General features: G+C 42.1%; 1 protein-coding gene across 1 annotated transcript in view; it reads right to left on the reverse strand.

The window, feature by feature from the left end:
* Nucleotides 1-18896, reverse strand: part of XDH (xanthine dehydrogenase) — a 51046-nt gene extending 32150 nt beyond the window's left edge. The window contains exons 1-10 of the mRNA XM_048298722.1: nt 18593-18896; nt 11140-11197; nt 8627-8723; nt 7379-7487; nt 6195-6321; nt 5325-5386; nt 3261-3329; nt 2392-2460; nt 1849-1935; nt 445-586 (exon numbers count right to left, since the gene is read on the reverse strand). Of these exons, the coding sequence (XP_048154679.1) occupies nt 445-586; nt 1849-1935; nt 2392-2460; nt 3261-3329; nt 5325-5386; nt 6195-6321; nt 7379-7487; nt 8627-8723; nt 11140-11197; nt 18593-18646 (874 nt within the window). The 5' untranslated portion in view covers nt 18647-18896. The remainder of the gene's footprint in view (nt 1-444; nt 587-1848; nt 1936-2391; nt 2461-3260; nt 3330-5324; nt 5387-6194; nt 6322-7378; nt 7488-8626; nt 8724-11139; nt 11198-18592) is intronic.
* Between the last annotated feature and the right edge of the window lie 872 nt (nt 18897-19768).

Consider the following 19768-nt stretch of genomic DNA (forward strand, 5'->3'; position numbering starts at 1 on the left):
ATTACTAAATATGTCTGAACTTTCCTCCTCAGCACTTATGTTTGCAGGACTATCTATTTGGTGCGAGAAGACAGTAAGATTTCAAGTCTTGAGAGTTTGCTCACTGAAGTCCTTCAAAATGCAGCTTTCACGACTGAATTCAATTGATTATGGGGATATTTTATGCTGTGTCACTCCCCTTTTCTCAAAATTCCACAAAATAGCACAAAGGCTCAGGGATCTGGATTAGCCTTTTTTACACCTGACACAGCAAAGAATGAGGAAAAACATTCACTGTGAGATTAATCTACCTGAGAAGAAAATCTGTTCCTACATGCAACCTGAAAAATAAATAGCTTTTTAACAGCAATGACATGAAAGAGGTTTACATTTGCAGTGTTCTCACAAAATACTTAATGGAAGGTTTTCCAACTGTTCATAATAAGTATCAGCTCTTTCTCTTACCCACTTCTGTGTTCCCCACAACGAGTTTGGCATTGGGGTACTGGGATTTGAGAGACACCAGTTCATTGAGAGTTGTGGGCTGGATCCACATCACACGCTCGCCTTTGAAACACATCTGCTTCTGCTGTTTGTTACTCTGAGTCTGCAGAAGGGAATTCAGATAGAGCTCAGCCTCTACATGGAGCCAAGAATCCCTGCTCACATGCTGCCCATGCCTGTGCCACACTGGGCTCCATCTCAGCTGAGTTACTGATAGGGAGGCTGGGATATCCACACTTGTTGGCAGTTTGCCATTCCCCATCCTTCTGCTAGCAGTGATGAAAGTCTTTCATGCTGACAAAAGTTCTCACTTCCTGATACTGCCAGGTGCATCCTGCTGCCACATCTCCCTAGCAAGATCTGTGCCAGCAGGATCCATCTGACCAAGGGTCTGGCTGATGCCCATGGCTTCAGTTGCTTCAATGGGTTTTCCATTCTCATCTCAATCCAAAAATGTCAGTCTTTAGCACTGATGAATTGCAATTACCTGGTAGGCCAGGTTCTGATTCGCTTTTTAACTACTTCATCCCGTGACTGAAGAAAATGTGAGATCAACCCTTGGGCAGGAGAACATCTTGGAGAAGAAACAGAGGAGCCCTATCTCAAGCTGAATATATCTCATGCTATGGTCTAAGAGAACCTACTCATGCTGAAGCTCATGACACATTTGAGCTGGATACAGCAGCGGAACTAATGACTGAATTTCAGTTGTTGTTAAGTGTGAAGGAAGCTGTAAATGCGTCATGTGCTGGATTAGATTCCTTGCTGGGACACATTGCTTAGGGGGAAGGATCCCGAGGAAAGACAGGAATGAAACATGGAGAGAAACTAATCTCATCTAACTTTTAATGTCACTGTGAGCCAACCAACTTTTACTCCTGCTATGGTGAGAGAAGTGTTTTGAAAAGTCAACTATTTGGGACATGTATTCAGCTACATCCTGTAGTTCCTACTTCTCTTCCTACACTATAAAGGGAACACAGGGAGACAAGCTCAGATATATCCATATTTGATGTAGAAGTTCCCATCTGACCTAGTAAATTGACATTTGGATTTTAGCAACTGTTCCACCCCCAGACAGGCAGTGACTGGAAAGGAAGGCAACCCAAGAGCAGAGACACATATGGTGAGAACCAGAGAGGAAAGCCAGACAGCTGGAGCAGGCACCTGGCCTGCATATTTCTTTTAAACCACCCTGGCTGAAACACCTTCTGTTTTATAAAACAGGGAAGGGTTCATGCCCATGCATTTTCTTTTATTAGCAGCCATTTTTGCCCTGTCATTTCCTCAGGACAGAGTCACTCAAACCTTGTACAGAACAACAAAGCCAACAAATCACTGCTATTCCTTTTTGAATGAACTTACCATTAACTCTGGTGGGAAGATTGGCTCCTGTGTGGGATCCAGTGGCTGGAACTCAGAAGAATTGAACAGGCTGGAGGATGTCATTGTCTGTGACAGAGAAAATGCAAATCACTAGTGACTGAGGAGAAAGCTCTCCACATACAACCATAACTCATTCCTCTTTCTACTCAAATCCCTGTTACTATTTCATAGAGCAAAACATGGCAAACACAGCAAAATGATGCCACCTGATTCAGCATGTAAGGTTCTTCAGTCATATTTTTCTGATTCCCCTGCTTGTCTTGTCAGAAGCCTCAACCCTGAACACACTAATATGTTTTTGTCAATCAAAAGTGACATTCCTTTCACAGTGGCATGTTAAATTATGTCAAAGATACCTTTTCTGACGTATGCTCTTCTGACCATAAAATATAAACTAGTCTAAACTGCTTTGCATAAATATTGCTAAAATAAAAACACTGGGCTTGGGCATACAAGAAGTCAGATCTAAGACTTTAAAGCATCAGAAATAAAGAAAAATCTAATAGTTGAGAGGCACCTTACCACACTGTCTTCTTTTCCATTCATGCAGCAGCCTGGACCATTCGCTTTTCCTCCACAGCAGCCCCCATTCTGAAGAAGAAACAAGCACACTTCAGCTATTCTAAACAACGTCAGAACATTGCAACTTTCACAGAATATAGTCCTTCCCTTTTATCAATCCCTAAACTTCAAAAATTTGCAGTCCTCTTTTTCATTAATAAACTGCTTGAATGAAAGGACTCCAAGCAGTCTGAATTGCTGGAATATTCCATACAACACTAGATGCTTCCTAAAAAAGAATCCACAGAAATTTCCTGGAAATTTCTGGTAATGGATTTCATTATATTCTGTGTTTCCTAAATTCATTTTATATTCGCACTACCTTATGCACCAATTTCTTCTTTCCATCCCTTCATTTGTTTTTTACCTAGACTGGTACATACAATGTGATTAACTTTTTTCCCTCCAGGTATTCCAAAAGGTTCCAAACGTACAGTTTTGGAACAGAGAGGAAATTCCTTCACCATTGGACAGCAAAGTTTGGGGAAGATCACAGTGGGGAATTCAGATCTGTTTTCACAGACAGATGCATCACTTCAATGCACCAGAAGCTGGTAACACACTGCTTACAGCTGTCACCGTGCTATTTCACAGGAGGGCTGCACCTTGCAGACTCAGAAGGAACGTCACTGTTTTAAAACCCATCTCATGATGGCCATCCATGCTAAATAGGACATACACAGAACCAGCATCTTCCAAGAGACAGACACTGAAAACAGCTCAGAGAGTTCTGAATGTCTGCACCACAGCAGAGCCAGAGAGGTGGCTAATACATCAAAGCTCCAATGCTATATTGAAAATCGAGGTTATGGGTTTAACATTCAGCTTACCATGGTATTTTCCCTCCCACTACGACAGCATCCAGTGCCATTGGCAACACTACCACAGCAATTCACATCCTGTGGGAACAAAAACTGTACTGAGAAAAAAAGTGCAGACTCTAAGGAAACAAAGTAGGCTTGATCCCCTTTTGAGAGAAATTGATCCCACATTAATTACATCCAAAGCAGAAGTGGGAGATGAAAGGTGCCAAGCAAGTAGGTGTTTCTCTTGCAATATCCTGCAGCGTGATGACAAGGTCATGCCCACTCTACTGGTAAACCTCTTACTCTGGTTTGGAGCTATTCTGACCATTCAACCAGTACCTCTGGAGCTGTGAGGAGATACCCAGAGAAGACTGAAAGGGACAAGCACATACAATACCACCAGGCAGATCATCTGCCTTCATTTTCAATCTGACTCCTATTAGTTTCATTTCTTGAAATGCTCTTTTACTGGGAGAAGCAGGAAATAGCAGTTGCCTATTCACATTCCACCTGCTAATCACAATTTTGTTGATCTCTACTAAAGCTCAACAGAAACCACTGTATGTGCTATGTAGAGTCCCTTCCTCTTTTTGAGGCTGAGGTGCACTCAGTGCTCCCCTGTCTGGAAGTCAGATTGCCACAGATGTGAACCTTGCTCCGTTTCTCTGAATCTTCTCCTATTCTGCTATACCCTGTTAGAGATGAGAGAAGAACTCCACAGAGTACTCAAGTGTAGGAAGAGCCATGGCAATGTTTTCTGTTTTGTCCTCTACCCTTTGAAATGTTGTTCTCACTGCCAGTGAGCACTGAGCTGATGTTTCCATGGACCTGCCTCCCAGACCTCCAAGATCATCTTCCTGCATGGAAACTTGTCTGTTCACAGCCTACGTTTTAAATGTGAAATGACTGCCTTTCACTCCATAAGTTGCTTTGCATGTATTTGCCCTGAATTTTGTATCCATTTCTATTCTCCAGTCTCTCAGGTTCATAAAGTCTTTCAGAAATTCCTCAAAGCCAATTCCTGCCTTCACTACCCAGACTAACTTGATATCTGTTAGCTTATTTTCTCATATCCCTAGTCACACTCTTTTCAACCACATTTAGGGACAGCTGCACCAGCCTTGCTTCCCACCACAGGTCCCAGCAGAACTCCACAGCAGTGACCTCCCTTCACTGCAAAAATATACCATTTTCTCCTACTTGCCATTTCCTGCCTTTTAACCAATCTTTCATCCATACAGAGATCTTCCCTCTTAGCCCATATTGTCCTTAAAAGTTTTTGGTGAGACACTGTGCAAAGCCTGTTGGAAATCCAAGTAGGCTTTTATTAACTGGATCTATCAACAATTTGTAAAGGATCTCACACCTGCTTGTATTCTCTTTCATTGATTGCAATTCTGGATAATAAAATAATAACATGAAATTAATGGGCATCATTGTAAATTCTTTTCTTTTGATATTTAATACCAGTGTAGACCCAGGAGTAGTTGGTAATCACTGAAGTACATAATGATCTACTCTTCTTCACAGCCTCCAGCACTCTTTCAGGTACAAAGGGACTAGAGAAAATTTATGGCAAAACTTCACACCTCACCCAAAGCAGCAGAAGAATTCTGGGCAAGAGCTGTACAACAGTGACTTCAACTTTTTTCCAGAGCTATTCCTGCTCTGCAACTGATCTTTCAAGAAAGCAAATTCCTCACCAGATTCCTCCACAGCATGTCCCTAACTGCGCACCATACCTTTACACTTTGTCCACACCAGGATCAGTTGCAAGCTGTATTATGCAGAGAGGATGAGTTTTTCCAAGACTTATGGAAAAGAGTTATAGAGTCTGATTATCTGTGATCCAAAAAGTGACCATCAGGTGGACTTTATTCAAGTCTCCCAGCAAGTGCAGTGAGTAAAGGATTTGGTCTTTCTGAATTATTAATGCATGAATCACATACAAAGAGGTCAAGAGCTGGAGCTGGGTTGTTGGAGCATATGTATTTCCTTCCTCCCCATTTGAGCTCACGGTGTGTTTCAGTAACACAGAAAGACAGCCAACCTTCCAGGCTTTTTAAAACATCATCTGAGGCCACTTACTTTAGCAAAAGTCCTGTATCCTTCCAGAATGGGTCTGTAGCCTGTACACCGACACAAGTTCCCTGTATTGCCAGAGCAAAAGGATAAGGATTTAGTGTCATTTGGCTAAAAAATTCTCTTCTTTTAGAACATTTTATTGTTTCTCACAAAAGCTTGTCAAATCTTGATACAGCTAATGAAAAAACTGGGAGGAGGAAAATTTCATTAGGAACCTTGCAACAAGCCTACCATCCCTTTTTGTTGAAATTTAAATTGAAATTCATTTAGAACAAATTCAATCTGTCTTATTCAGTATTCATTTATCTCAATTGTGTGAGTCTTATCAGTATACCAACTAGTCTGCCTCCTGAATTACACAGAGATTGCTTTCTCCTGCATCATCATTCCTCTCAGCTCACTGCTGGAAGCACAGTAATGACTCTAACCTCAGCAACAACAGCAGCCTCTCACAGGATTTACACAGTTGGATTCTGCCCCACTCCATCATTGTATGTTGCTGTCTTGGTCCTTGACTTGAGGTTGCCTGACCCACACATTCTCTGTCACCTCTGCAGGCTCTTGTGACAGCAATGAATAAAGAAGGACACTCTTTGAAGCCCCTTAGGGACAGGCCACCTTTTGTTCTGTTGTTAAAATTAGTGGGTTCCTAATGCCAGACTGAGGCCACTTGCCCTTGCTTATGAACTACAATGTTCACTTCATAGCACCTGACCGGTCTCCTAGTGGAAAAGCTACTTCTTAACCTCAACAACAATCAGCTATTTTTAACAAAATACATTAAATAAATAAAGGTGCACCTCCATCCCACTGGGTGAAGCAGATGTAATAAAAGCAGAACAGGTTGCACCTCTGCAGGGCTGTGTGTTTTACCTTGGAAAGCATCTTCAATGTCCTCCATGTGGGGCTCGGGGTTGTTCCGAAGCAATGTGTACATGGACATGACAATGCCTGGAGTGCAAAAGCCACACTGGGATCCATGACTTTTTGCTATTCTCTCCTGAGAGAAAGTAAAAACCGCCATTAGCCCATAATATCAAGGTGAGCTCATTGTTGTGCTTGTTTCTGTAATATCTCTATTAAAAACAATCTCACGAGAGGAGCTAAGATTATCATCAGATGTTCCTTGATGAGTTGGTCAATTAATCTGTGAGACAGACTTCAAAAAAAAGAGCAGCCTGAAAAGTTTGCACCTAGGCTTCAAATCAAAATGTGACTGAAGGCCACTAGAAGCCTCCAGCGAGATCAGGAGTTCTTTAGATTTACTGTGCTAGGAAGGCTGGGGCTACCTGCTTAGACCTGAGTTTGAATTTCAAAACTTAGCTGTCAGAATCTTCAGGCAAGGGGAGGGAAAAGAAAACAAATAAACGAAGGTCAGACTGGCTGCCATCCAGTCATGCGCATGTAACTTATTTTTCACTTTGTTGTTTACTCCTCAGATACTGGCACAAGTCCCACCCACTGGGCAAACCGAGGTGAATCACAGTTTACCTTAAGGGAGCAGAGTCTCTGACAAAGAGAGGCAAGGCTGCATTGTAACACCTGGCCACAAGAGCAAGGCTTCATGTTCCCATCACTCTTTCTCACCAAGAATGTTTTGGGACTCCAGAAACGTTTCTGAACCAAACCTAACTTCACTACTGTGGGGAGTACTACCTAACTATGCAAGATCAGAAACCAAGGCCATTTGTGGAAGGCCATAGGAGAGCCCAAACCTATCTCAGATTTCCTAGCTCCAGGTCATAATATTGGCTTTCCCCACAACATCAGCCTTCCCAGACCAGGATGTGGACCCATATAGCCATGTAGCCCTAGAACAAAAGCACTGGCAATTCAGCCAGGATAGCACCAGTTAACTTGTTAGGCACATAACAGAGCTGCAGCCTTGTCCCAGGAGTTTGATTCTGTCACTTAGCCATTCCTGAAAGTACGGACTGCTCAGAGTCAGCCTCGTGGATTTAGCATTATGGTGGAGGTCCCAGTGCCCTGAGACAGGTTTAATTAACATATGAAAACGTGCATAGAAGGTTTGAAAGTTACCAGTATTAATAGCTTACCTGGGCTGGGTGCAGCCTGGATTTTGTGTTTCCTATGCCTTCAACAGTAGTTACAGCTACGTGATGCAGGGCACAGACAGGGAAGAGACAAGCATTGGCAGTATGGTGGCTAAAATAGTAAATTAAGGTCATTTCGTCTGACAGTGCTGCTCAGCAAAGGGAAAAGGGAACTGGAGCACTGAAGAGTACTTGGAAGCTACAGCGGTGGACACAATAGGAGCACTTAAATAGATGTGATACAAGTGTTAGTTACAAGCCAAATCCTATAGCACCTGGTCATCCGAAGCTCTCATCAACTTCACTTGAAGTTTGAAATGGGCATACATCATAGGTTTTCACCTAGAAATAACAACTTTAAACATCTTTGTTGCACATTAAGCTACAGAACTCATATAGGTAATTTATAGGGGCAGACTACAAGTACCTGGACACTTGCAAAGTTACATAAGAACCTGGAGTTCTCAGCCTTTTACCTAGAAAGCTGTTTCTAGATGGTAAACATGGGGAAAAAGTCTAGACTGAAGGTAAAAGAGAATAATGTTCCCAAAACTCTTACAAGAACTAGCTATTTCATCTCATTTCTATCAAGACAGAATAATGACCCTAAAGATATCCTATTCATGGCCATGTAGTTGAGCAGAACCACTCAGTTAGATGATCCAAGTTAAAGCATCTCCAAGAATTATTCCAAATATATTAAAGATTTCAGCGCTTTCTATTCCCCACAGTAAAAATAAACTGGGCCCTGTCTCTCTGTCTCATCCTCTCTCCCTTCCCGTTTTTGTTTGATTCCATTGCTTCCCCTTTCAATAAATTAAAGTGAGAACAGGAGGAAATTTTGTCTCAGGAAATAACTCTGAAGGTTACAATACAAGTAGAGAAAGAAGTTAATATCTGCTGGCGTACAGAAACCAGATGATTGTCACAATACAATAACAATGAAGATTTTATGATTTTATCACAGGAATCATTATTTGGATTCTCACAGGAAAAAGTTACATTAGAATCAGTGCAGGTATTGCAGGGCACAAAGAAATAGTTCCCTATCAGCATTGTGCAATGCTCTAAGAAAAGTACTTTCTTATCTTAGCCTTCTGAGCTTACGTTCTGAAAGTGAAAAACTATGTTCTGGCAGAAACATTCATTATATAACTTTTTTTTTTAAATAGTACCATGTCTGGTATGTCAAGAACCTGGATCTGTCCCCATTTTATTTCTCAGTTGCAGAGTTCAGATTGCAAAGGATACAGGATTTTCTTCTGAAAGGGATCATACTTGGATATCATAACAGTGCAAGCACCACATCCACCTTCTCCACAGCCTAGTTTGGTTCCACACAGGCCCACTGAGAGAACAGGAATTAAGGAAAACTCGAAAAGTGTTGGCAGAAACCTGCTCAAGTTATCAATCAAGGCTGAGCAAAAAGTTCTTGCTGGAAACAAAGCACTCATTTCTTCTGCTTAATAATTTAACATAAGCAAAGTTTCAAAAGCTGGCATGTGAGTATTGAGATCAGCACCCAAAATCCTCATAAGGACACAGCCCACACTACAATAGACTCTTAGAAATAGACAAAAAAATATCCTGAACTCCGACAGTTCCCACTTCCCATTACTTAGAAAAGGAAATTATATAAGGGAGATAAAGCACTGGTAATTGCTGAGCAGTTGTTCAGGCATGCAGCCACATCCCTGAGCCATGCAGCAGCATCTCCTTCAGCACCTCTCACTGGTGGGCTTGACTTCTTCCTACACCTGGTGACTCCTACCACCCAGAAGGCTCCCAGGCAGGGCAGTCACTCAGGGCTACAAGTTCCACAGTTTAGCACTGACTGGGAGCTGCATTTGAACTGCTCACGAACTACCTGCATCTCAAAAGCCGTGGTCTGGCCACCCCCTTTATGATGGCTTGCCAGTTGCTGGGGACAAAACCAGCCAAGCACACTCCCCAGGAGCCTGGATCCCATAAAACCATAGGAGAGAGACACTGAGAGCCAGAGCTGGTGGAGATGTACAGAACCACTGCACAGACACCTGGTGGCTCACAGAGCGTATGGCCTGGCCTAAGCAGATTCCTCCAAAGACTGCTGAGCTCATGGCCATGCTTTACAATGAGGAGTTAAATCAAATGTGCTGCAAAGGAAGTTCAGGAGAGAATTCCTTGAGTCACTTCTGCTTAGGTTCCTTCACTTACCAGAAGGTAATTAGACACTATTCTGTACTGCAAAGAGGATTGGCCAATGTTGAGAGACTTTTGGTGGATTTAAAAACTGCTGATTTTATTGGCAATGGACAATGGACTGAGTTGAGATAACAAGTGCCTTTCCCTGTATCACAGCACCTTTGGAAAAGCAACAGGCACTGTGATACAGGGAACTCAATTCATCCTCTACTTCACTGCAAACGTGGAACTGACCATTTCTAGAGAGTCATAGAAATCACAGAATCATTTAGGTTGGAAAAGACCTCTAAGATCACCAAGTCTAACCATAAACATAATGCTGCCAAGTCCACCACTAAGCCGTGTCTTTAATGCAAACCTAACACTGCCAAGCCCACGATTAAATCATGTCCTTAAAGGCACCTTTGCTTTTCATACAATCATGTGCCCCCTTGAGCAGAAATACAGCTTTCTTATGCCATCCAGTGTTTCCCTTGATGACAGTGCTAACCTGCCCCAATAAAACATGTTTCTCAAAGTATTTGTCTGACCCTAATCAGACATCTACAAAGTAAGTTCACCAGAATGCTCATGTAGAAGATCAGTAGGTTTTGAAGAGCTCAGATTCTCTCTTTACAAAGCTATTTGCATTAGATATCAACAAGCTTAGACATAAAAGTTCGAGCGGTAAGACAGGCACACCTGGGCACAAGAGTCCTGCCACTTACATTTCCTCTTGACCTTTGTCCATCTGTGGTAAATCAGATAAATAGGGCTGTTGATAGTTCTGCTGGAAACCTCAGAGAGGAGTGTGATTCATATCCCTGCACTTCCTTCAGCTCCCAGACAAATGGAATGCAGCAGCATGGTAGGGATACACCAGCACAGCTGTGAACAGTTTGGCACATGTACACACCCAGGTGGCCAGACAAAAACTCAGAAAACAGGGAATGACACTACCTACGGAAGCAGACCTGGTACAGCCAGCCTGGCCATCACAGTAATAGCTACCCAGCTCCTGAAGCTGTACTGACTCACGTGTTGCTCGGTTTCAAACAGGGCTGAAACGTGACTGCTTGTATCTGCTTATGTAAACAGGCCCACGGTACGTGGGGGGAACCCCTGCCCCTGAGCCTGCCTCCCTGGGCCATCTGATAAACAGCACAGAATTATCAAGTTATGGGATATTAGCTAGCCAGTAACATCCAAATCATTGGATGATACAAACAGGATCTCAAGAGGCTGTGATGTTCTGGCCAGAAAATCCTTTACGGTTTGTGTGGAACAAACTTAAATTTCCTTCAGTTTTATTGCCATCTCATTATTGCTTCCTTTCCATCATATTATATTTCTGAGAAATTAAATTTTTTTCCTCTGAAGTGTTAATAAATCATTTTAAGTATATTATTTAAAATTTGTTATCGTTGAAGCTGGAATAGCAGCTGTAATCTTTGCCAGCAAGAAATACCAGACAATGCAAAGCACTCCCTCTTACACTCTGTTCAAAAACTCTGCCCAGTACTCAAGTGACAGAACAGTAAACAATTATGAAATGCTGTAGGCATTTAAAGCCTTTTGCAGTTTCTTCTGACACTGGATACATTTTCTTCGTAGATAAGTTAGCAGGGTCGTTTCTGGGTCCACATCTTTTTGCACCACCTGCAAGAAGGAAAAGATATTGTTAAACATGAAATGTTTTACAACACAGATAAGTGAGTTGAAAGGGGAAAGTTTGGTCTTTCTGCAACTTCTTTTCCAAGGCAGGGAGCAAAATCACTGATAGTTTCAGCAACGTTGGTCATGTATCCAGACACAATGTTTCCTTGAATTTATTGTGTCAGAGGAAAGTATATGCATTATATACATCAGAGTTTTGCAGTCATGGCACACTGAGGCAAATCTAAAACAACCCTTCACCAAAAATAGCAAACAGAATTAGTAGTGAGCAGAGAAAAAACTGTGTTTTGTACTCAAATCTTGGGTTCCTGACATGTCCCAAATGGTGTCTTATCTTTTCTAACCCCTGAATAACTGAACTCTGTCCTTTCTTCTTACAATTAGAAGGGGCAGAGAAAATGAGCAGATAAACAGAATGACAGAAAGGGCATCAGTAACAGGCTTTGCAGAGAAAAATACCCAACAGTGGAAACTGTAATGTGACAACATGGGTGCTGCAGGATGGACAGCAAGAACCAATCCTCTTTGAAGTTACTCCTTTCCTTGCAACATTAAATCAATCTGTATTATATTAGTAGCCATCCCAAATGCAGGAATATGAAATTCCAAGCAAGGAGAAAGCTTTGCTGCACATTTTGAGGCAGCTCCCACCTACTATTAGTAAACAACAAAATGAGTAGTTATTCATTAGACATAAAATAACCATTAGAGATTTTACTTCAACCTCTGCTCAGTGGTCAGAAACCAAAGTTCTGCCCTCGCCTCCAAATGGTCACAGGGCTTGTCTTCCCCTTCTTCTGTTATTAATAAAGTGTCAAGAAACTTTTCCAAATTCACTGTGTGCCAGAATGTAATCATGTTCCTGGATCTTATTCGTACAATAGTTACAGTTTATTTAAATTAATCACTCCCAGTTTGAAGGGCAAATTGAAACAGGGGTCATTTGTACAAGCATTTTTTTATTTTTTTTTTATTGATAAGAAACATTCATAACCTCTGTACTGCTTCAGTTTTATCCTCTTGACACATGACAGGGTTATTCTAAAGAGACAACGTCGATACAAAAATGCTGCTAGCAAGGATTTTCTTGCTATTTTCTAAGTCTGTGAGAGACTTTTCTCTCTCACAGAAGAGGTAGCAGAGTTATGTAAACACCCAAGCCACCTGCAACCTTGAAAAGACTTGTTTATGGTATAGTAGAAAAATATTTTGACAATGGATGTTTTAGGATTTTAGCCAATCACCCCAAGGGGTGGCTGATCCTTTGTCCAATTAGACTATGAAGAAAGAAGTCTATAAAAGAGTTTGTAAAATAATTAAATAAATCAATCTGGTTGCACAATTCCTGCTGCTGGATCTTCTCTCCTCGTCCCTACGGCTGCGGAACACGGTGATACACCCTAGGGCATTTTAATAAGACAAGGTTCATACTTCCTGTTTGAGTTCACCTTGTTAGAACTAACTGATAAAATTGCTGCTACAAAACCCAACTGGTCACTTTTTGTACATCTCATTCCTGCACTGGGGATGATCTACTGGAAAAAAAGAGTCCATTCTAGTTTGGGAATGTCATACTGTAGATCATGCAGCATTCATTGCTGCTATTCAGAGCAGAGTGCCCCTGTTCCCTCACCTCCTGGATGCATAGAAACAAATAAAAGCATGCAGTGGCTCTTCCGTGACCATCTGGTTCAGAGTAAGCCCATACATCCCTCTGCAGCAGTTTGGCAAACAGGCAGACATGAGTAGGAAATTCCAAACATCCCTGTGACTGCAAGTGGACAAATGGCCTTTCAGAGCCATTCCACAAGCACAGAGCCTTTCCCAGCAATTCCCACTGTCACTGTCACACTGAGTTTCTTCCTCATGTCTGTGCCAATGGCCATTGCAAACCCTTCCAAAGCAACTTCCAAGATAGCCAGGCAAAGAGAAAAAAACTTCAGAACAGTTAAAGACTATTTGTGCTTATATCAAAGAAAACGTCTCAAGAGGTTTTCTTGAAAGAGTCCAAGAAGCGCTCTTTTATGTAGTCAAACCAAGCAATTAAAAGTTTGGCCCACGGGCTTCTTTTTAGGAAGTAGGAAATAAAAGACAGGCCTAGTCCTTAATTTTTCATTTAACCACTCATTTCCATGCACTTTCAGTAAAGTAAAAATGTGTCAAGTCCCAAAGTCAAAGCTTTGCTCAACTTAATCAGAAAGTGTCTCCCACCACATCCCAAACAATGCACACCCTTACTCTTTTCAAGCCAACAGCCCGGGATTGCTACTTCAGTCACTTCAAACTACTCCACTGGAGCTGTGTATCTGCAGTTCTGGCAGAGACTAGGGATCAGAGGGAGATAATGGGTAAGAATTTGGAGAACATTCTGGATTAACACAAATCTCACACATCAGAGATCAAGAAGCCATTTCTCTTCACTTCAGATCCCTGGTGGGAGGATGCTTATTGATGAGTCTCTCTTGCTGGGCACAGAGTAAGAATTTTTTGCTGTTCTTGCCTTTTGCTCGTTGTCGTTGATGCTGGTTTGTCCTCCAACTTATCATTCCTCCAGTGGTTTGTTGCAATCCCCTGCTGTGATTTGTTCTTAAAATATTTTAAAACCCTGTGGGTGAGGATAACATGTCTTGTTTGATGCCCAGTACAATGTGATTCACAGCTCAATATCACAGTTCTTGCTCACCTCCCCCAGTGTCCTTGTACAGAAGGAAACTGAAATCCACCCGTTGCCTTCTGTGGTTGTAGGATCAGACAACTTAGATACCGCAGTTAAAGAAATGTTTCCTTTTTGGTAAGTTACTGGGTTTTAGTATTTGGTATTTTGTTTTGGTTTTTTTTTTTTAAATCAAATGTCATATTACAGGTATATTGGATTGACAGCCACATTTTGAGATTCAAAACTGGATTTTACTGCATTTGGTAGCTTAATTATTAATCAAACGCAGAAAGAAACATTGTTGAAAATGTTAGGATGGCACAGACAGTCAAATGACTCTCAACAAATTTGCTCTGTAGTGCTGTGTTTGTACTACGTGTCTATTTGCCTACTGATCCTTAAATACTCAGATCCACCTCAGCAGGGAGCCCAGCCTGGCCCTGCAGTTCTTTGTGCTGTTAAGTACCACACAGAAGAGGCTCTGGAGCAGTACTTTACACCTTTGGAGCCCATGGACTTGTCCAGAGAGATGTTGAGCTCACTTCCCCATAATTTCATGTACAAAACTTCAATCTCAATAAATATTTTGTTTTCTGGCTTCTCTACCCACCTTTCAATAATTAAGATAACATTGCCCTTACAACATAAGCATCATATTTTAATTATTATTCCCAGAAAGTGAGAGATTTTTCCATTTAAAGGAACAGTAGCTGAACGAGGTAAATAGAGGAACAGACAGAAAGAGAAAACAAACTTTCCTAGTTTACCAAACAACATGCTAAGCTTTCCATCAGTTGGGGCCTATAAATGAGAAGCAGATGCTTTCCTGAAGGACAAGCTCCCATTCAATCACTAGTCCCCAGTCACTCAACAAGTTGCAAGAAGAGAAAGTGAAAGGTTTTAACCAGACTGTCACACAGCAAGTCAGACCAGTTGCATGTAAAGGTCCCCTAGGACCTTAAAATCTGTGAATGTGTTATTCCTGAAGTCAATGAAAGATTTCAAATGCATTTACTAGGAAAAAAGGATTAGAACACAGATGAACAAACTGAATATAACCACACAATGTAAATCTGCTATTGGTCGTGAGAACATTTTGTTCTGCTTTAAACCAGCACACTGAAAGCTCGTAAGTCACTGTTTATGTAGAACCCAGAGGGTCCCAAAGCTCAAAAAATCCTGTCTTTTACTGGTCCCATCTGCAATCAAACATCTACAGACTTTGGAAGAGGTAAGAGGTCTGCTGTGGCTTCTAGCATAGATCCTCCCTCAGCATTCAGAATAGAAATAGAAATATTCACTCCACATGCTTAAACTAAAATTACATGCTACATATGCATGAGACAGACTTGTCAGCCGAGGGAAAAAAGATTGCCACTATTAGCTTTCAATTGAGCATGCTGATTTGCATTCTAGTCTAGGCAGACTATTAAGATAACTTTGAGTTAGTAGTGTGCCAAGCTTTATGCCCAGTGAAGGAAACAGGTGGTTAAAATAAAAAGTCCTGAATGCGAAGTATGCTCAGCTGTTCCAAGGAGACGTTTTCTTGACAACAGTGCAGACTGGGCTAATGCAAGAGAGAAAAATTTGCTGCAGTCCATGTCCCTATCTTACAAACCACCTCTTATCACATGGTTTTGTACAGTGACAGAATATCAGCAGCTCATTAGCAAGGTCAAGCGGCCATGAATTCACACAGCAGTAACCTTTCCCACTGGCCACACTGCCACATTCTTTGCAGTGAATCAACTGGAATATTTCGTCAGGGCCCCAGATGGATAGAGCCATATCCTAACTTAGAATCACAGAGTATACTGACTTGGAAGGGACCCACTAAAACCATCAAAGCTCAACTCCTGGCCCTGCACAGAACAGCCCAAGGGTCACACCATGTGCCTGAAAGCATGGTGTGAAAGTCCAAATATTTCCTGAACTCTGTCAGGCTGGTGCTGTGACCACTGCCCTGGGGAGCCTGTTCCAGTGCCCAGCCACCCTCTGGGTGAAAAACTTTTCCCTAATATCCAACCTAAACCTCCCCTGATGTAGCTTCATGCTGTTTCCTCAGGTCCTGCCACTGGTCACCAGAGAGAAGATATGAATGCCTGCCTCTCCACTTCCCCTCTTGCTACCTGCTATTCCAGAATTGCCCAGGCACTTCCCACCACTGTTTCCATCACATAACCTTTCACGTGCAGCAATGTCCCAACAAATTGCCACAGATCAGATTGCCCTACGAGTTCAATTCTCTCTCTTAAACCTGCATTTGGTGGGGGGGTTGTAACTTCAGCCACTTTAGCAACACACTCAAAAAAGGGAATAGAAAAACAAAGCCACTGGAGGCTCTAGGTAGAGCAAGTGAAACCTGCTCCTTCACTAGCACTGCCTGATCCATGAGGCAGTAGGAAAGGATGCTGAGAGAGCTTTGACATTTAAATGAGTTGGTACCGTTGGTAATATTAATCGTCCCTTGGTGGTTCTTTTTAGCCAAGCTGCCAAGATCACACTGTGATAAACCCCTTTACACATGCACACAGTCATCTCTGAGAGATGGCTTTTGTAAACAGAAACAGCAGTTCCATAAAAATTGCTGAAATGCACCAAGGCCAGTGTCACTCACAGCAGGTTCATTATCTGCAGGACACAGCAAGGACAGACAAAAGATCCTAAATGAACAGGTTGTTTTCTGCTGATGGCCTTCAGGGCCTAGGCTCCTCTTTCTCTCTTCCTCTGCCTCACCCCACGTGCATAAAAGAGAGGGCCATAGGGCCAGCCCTGGGCTTTGACTAATGGACATTTTCATGTGTTAGCCAAAAGTTTTCTCCAGGAAGAAGGACTTTTCTACCAGTTTACACAGAGCAGTGCTCTTGTAATACCTGAGCACCAGCCAGTGCTGAAGCACCACTTGTAACTGCATGTAGGAATTTGTTTATAAACTCTTCATACCTGCCATGAGTGGCATATTGGTTTTGAACCTTAGCTGATCTGGCACCAGCACTACAATTCTCTTTCATTAGGGCACACCAGAAAAAAACCCAAACAAGACAGGACACTCGGCTGTATCAGGGTCTGCATTGCCCAACACATTTGTGGGAACCTCCTACTGCAAGATCCAAAGAGCTCCAAGTTCACCCTCTACAAACTGAGGTTCACAAAGGAGGAATCTCACTAAAACTTCACAGAGCAAGAAGACAACAAGTTAATGGTGCACCACCTGTGCCCACCATAGCAGAAAATTCATCACATAAAATTCACAGACCACTCTGTGCCATGATTTCAATTACCAGATGCAATTATCTAGTTACAATTACCTTGGACCTTCAAGTTTTCATCTCCCTCCAGAAACAATGAACAACTGATATGTCAATTAACCCATATGAACCACTGCTAATCTGTGTGAGCAAAGCTTCAGTTGTTACCTTTCTCTGTAAAACCTCAGAACCAAGCCTGGGCTCTACACCAGTATTACATTCAACAGATCTATGACTAACTTTTACTGCATACTAGATAAACTTCATTCTTCAGTAAACTGTTGATACTTCAATAAAATAAAGCATTGATATCAAATCCACTAGGACCTTGGAAAGTTCTAATTCCAATCCAGTTTGGGATCCAAATTCATAACTAAAACCCCTAATTGTAGCCACACTCTCATCCACATTTACACTTGATTAAACCAGAATGAAAGACCAACAAAAGCAAAATGGATAGTAATTCTGTGCCAGTCTGTAAGGCATGGCACAGAGCTTTTTAACCGAGAGTATTGTATGATCCCTCAAGGGATTAAAAAATTAATTGTCTAGCACAAACTTAGTGCAGCATGGTTTACCCCTAAGCACAGGGAAGGTTTGCAAACACTTGGCTCAACGCAGGTGGCTATGCAACTCTCTCCTCTCCCCAGGTTTCCCAGCAGGAAGCTGCTTTGGCACAAGTTTCCTTGTCCAAGTATCTAGGCAAGGGGAAGGTGGTGGGGCAATATTAGCTCTGAGCTGAGCTCAGAAACAGAATTAACTTGGTAGCCACTGGTCAAAGAAAGAGTCAGCTTTGACTTGTTACAAGCTTTTGAAGAGGCAAGGCTGCACTGATAGCCAGGCATAATCCAAAGTGAGGAAAGGGGGCTCTGGGACAAACTGTTCAAATGTGTCCATCCCGTGCAATGAGCACCCCAGCCTCCTGTGAGACACAGTCACTTCTTAGGCTATTGTCAGGAATCAGTATCAGTTAAAGGGCTTTGATTCTGAAGAGTTTTCTAGCTTCTTAAATAGAAATGGAATAACCATTTTTCTAAATCCCTTTCAAAAACCAGATGTCAGAATTACTTACTGAACATATGAATTTTATATGGATGCTTAGATTTGAATTAAATTTTCCAGATCTGTTGTAATTACTGAAATTATTTCTAGTAGAAATGCCTGTATTAAGCAGTGCATACTTATTTATAAGTAGTTACCTCAGAACCGTAGTAAATTATTGCCAACAAATCTAAATTCTGAAAGAAACATTATGTAATTGAGTTACTCTCAGAATAATTCACAAGGTAAAGTTAAAGAAAAGAAAAAGCCACTTAGCAAAGCAATATGTAGTCTTCACAATTTGATATCTAAAAGCCATGGAATTTGTGTTCGTATCAGAAAACTTCAGAGGAGGAAAAAGAAAACTAGAAAAGTAAGTAATCAAGCCACAATCCAGGAGCAAGCTGGACAGAAAGCTGGGATCTTCCTTACCTTTTTACCATTCACAAAGAAAACAAGTTCATCCCCTGCCTTGTTTGGAGCCATCCTGCACACCTTCCAAATTTCACTCAAACGGGGCCGCAGACCACCCTTGTGAGAGCAGCCCTACACCCCACAGCGGAGTGAGCACCAGCCACACCACAAGTAATACGAGTCTGCCTCAACAATGTTTGACTTTATTTCTACATCAGTGCCCTGTGAAACCCCGTATTATATAAGAGGCAATGAAGAGGCGTGCCAGCTGCGTTTGGTTGGTGCTTCTGCAGCCCTAATGACAGAAAGGCAGCAGGAACGAGCAGAGTGACTCGCCCCCTTTTATATAGCAGTGGCTCACAATTCAGCTGCATTCCCTTTAGGTTACCCTGCCAGGCTTGGGGCACTCGCTGTGCGCCACTGACACGGCTGCTAGCAGGGAATTCACAGGATTTTGCAATGCAATGCAAACTTTGGAGGGGGGGGTTGTTCTCCCAGCTATTCCTCACAAATATTGACAAGAAAAAGCTGTTTCCCTTGTTCTGTGCACAGCCATCCACCTGGCATTCACCACACAGAGGTCTCTAATGACGGCACCTGCTTATTTAAAAAGCTCCTTGATATGTGCACATCTGCTGGTAGACTGACTGCAAGATTATTTCACTATTTTTCCTCACGGTTTTAAAGCTACAGTACTCTCTGCCTGGGAGGACATAATTTAAACAGGTATGTGTTTGTCCACGTAAAAGCAATTCTAGAGAACTGGCACTCTGATCCAGCACCTCTTTTGAGGTGCTGGGCTAAGACCATAATGTTTACACTGGGCTCTTAAAGCATTTGGTCTTACCTTTTCTGGCTTAAGCCTCACATCCTGGTTCCTAGGTACATGTTGCCAGTAAAACACAGGGGAAAACCAAGGACTTTTTGCCTTCCATTTCCCTGGTGGTGGTTTCTTCTGGCTTCTCCATTACACAACCACATATTTTGCGTGAAGTCTTCCTGCTTTTTCTTCCAAAGGTGTTGCAGATTCCTCCACAGGCCCCTGCATATGGCATGCAGTGGTTTCATGAACAAGATATGTAAACCCTCTAGCCCTAGTTTAAAATTCCACCACAAAACAGCAGAGTTCCAAAGTCTTGTGGAAGTTTCCTAGCACTGTACCTTATCCTGTCTGCTCCATTCTGATTCTTGTGA

The sequence above is a fragment of the Corvus hawaiiensis genome, chromosome 3 (assembly GCF_020740725.1).
Source record: "Corvus hawaiiensis isolate bCorHaw1 chromosome 3, bCorHaw1.pri.cur, whole genome shotgun sequence".
Classification (NCBI taxonomy): Eukaryota; Metazoa; Chordata; class Aves; order Passeriformes; family Corvidae; genus Corvus; species Corvus hawaiiensis.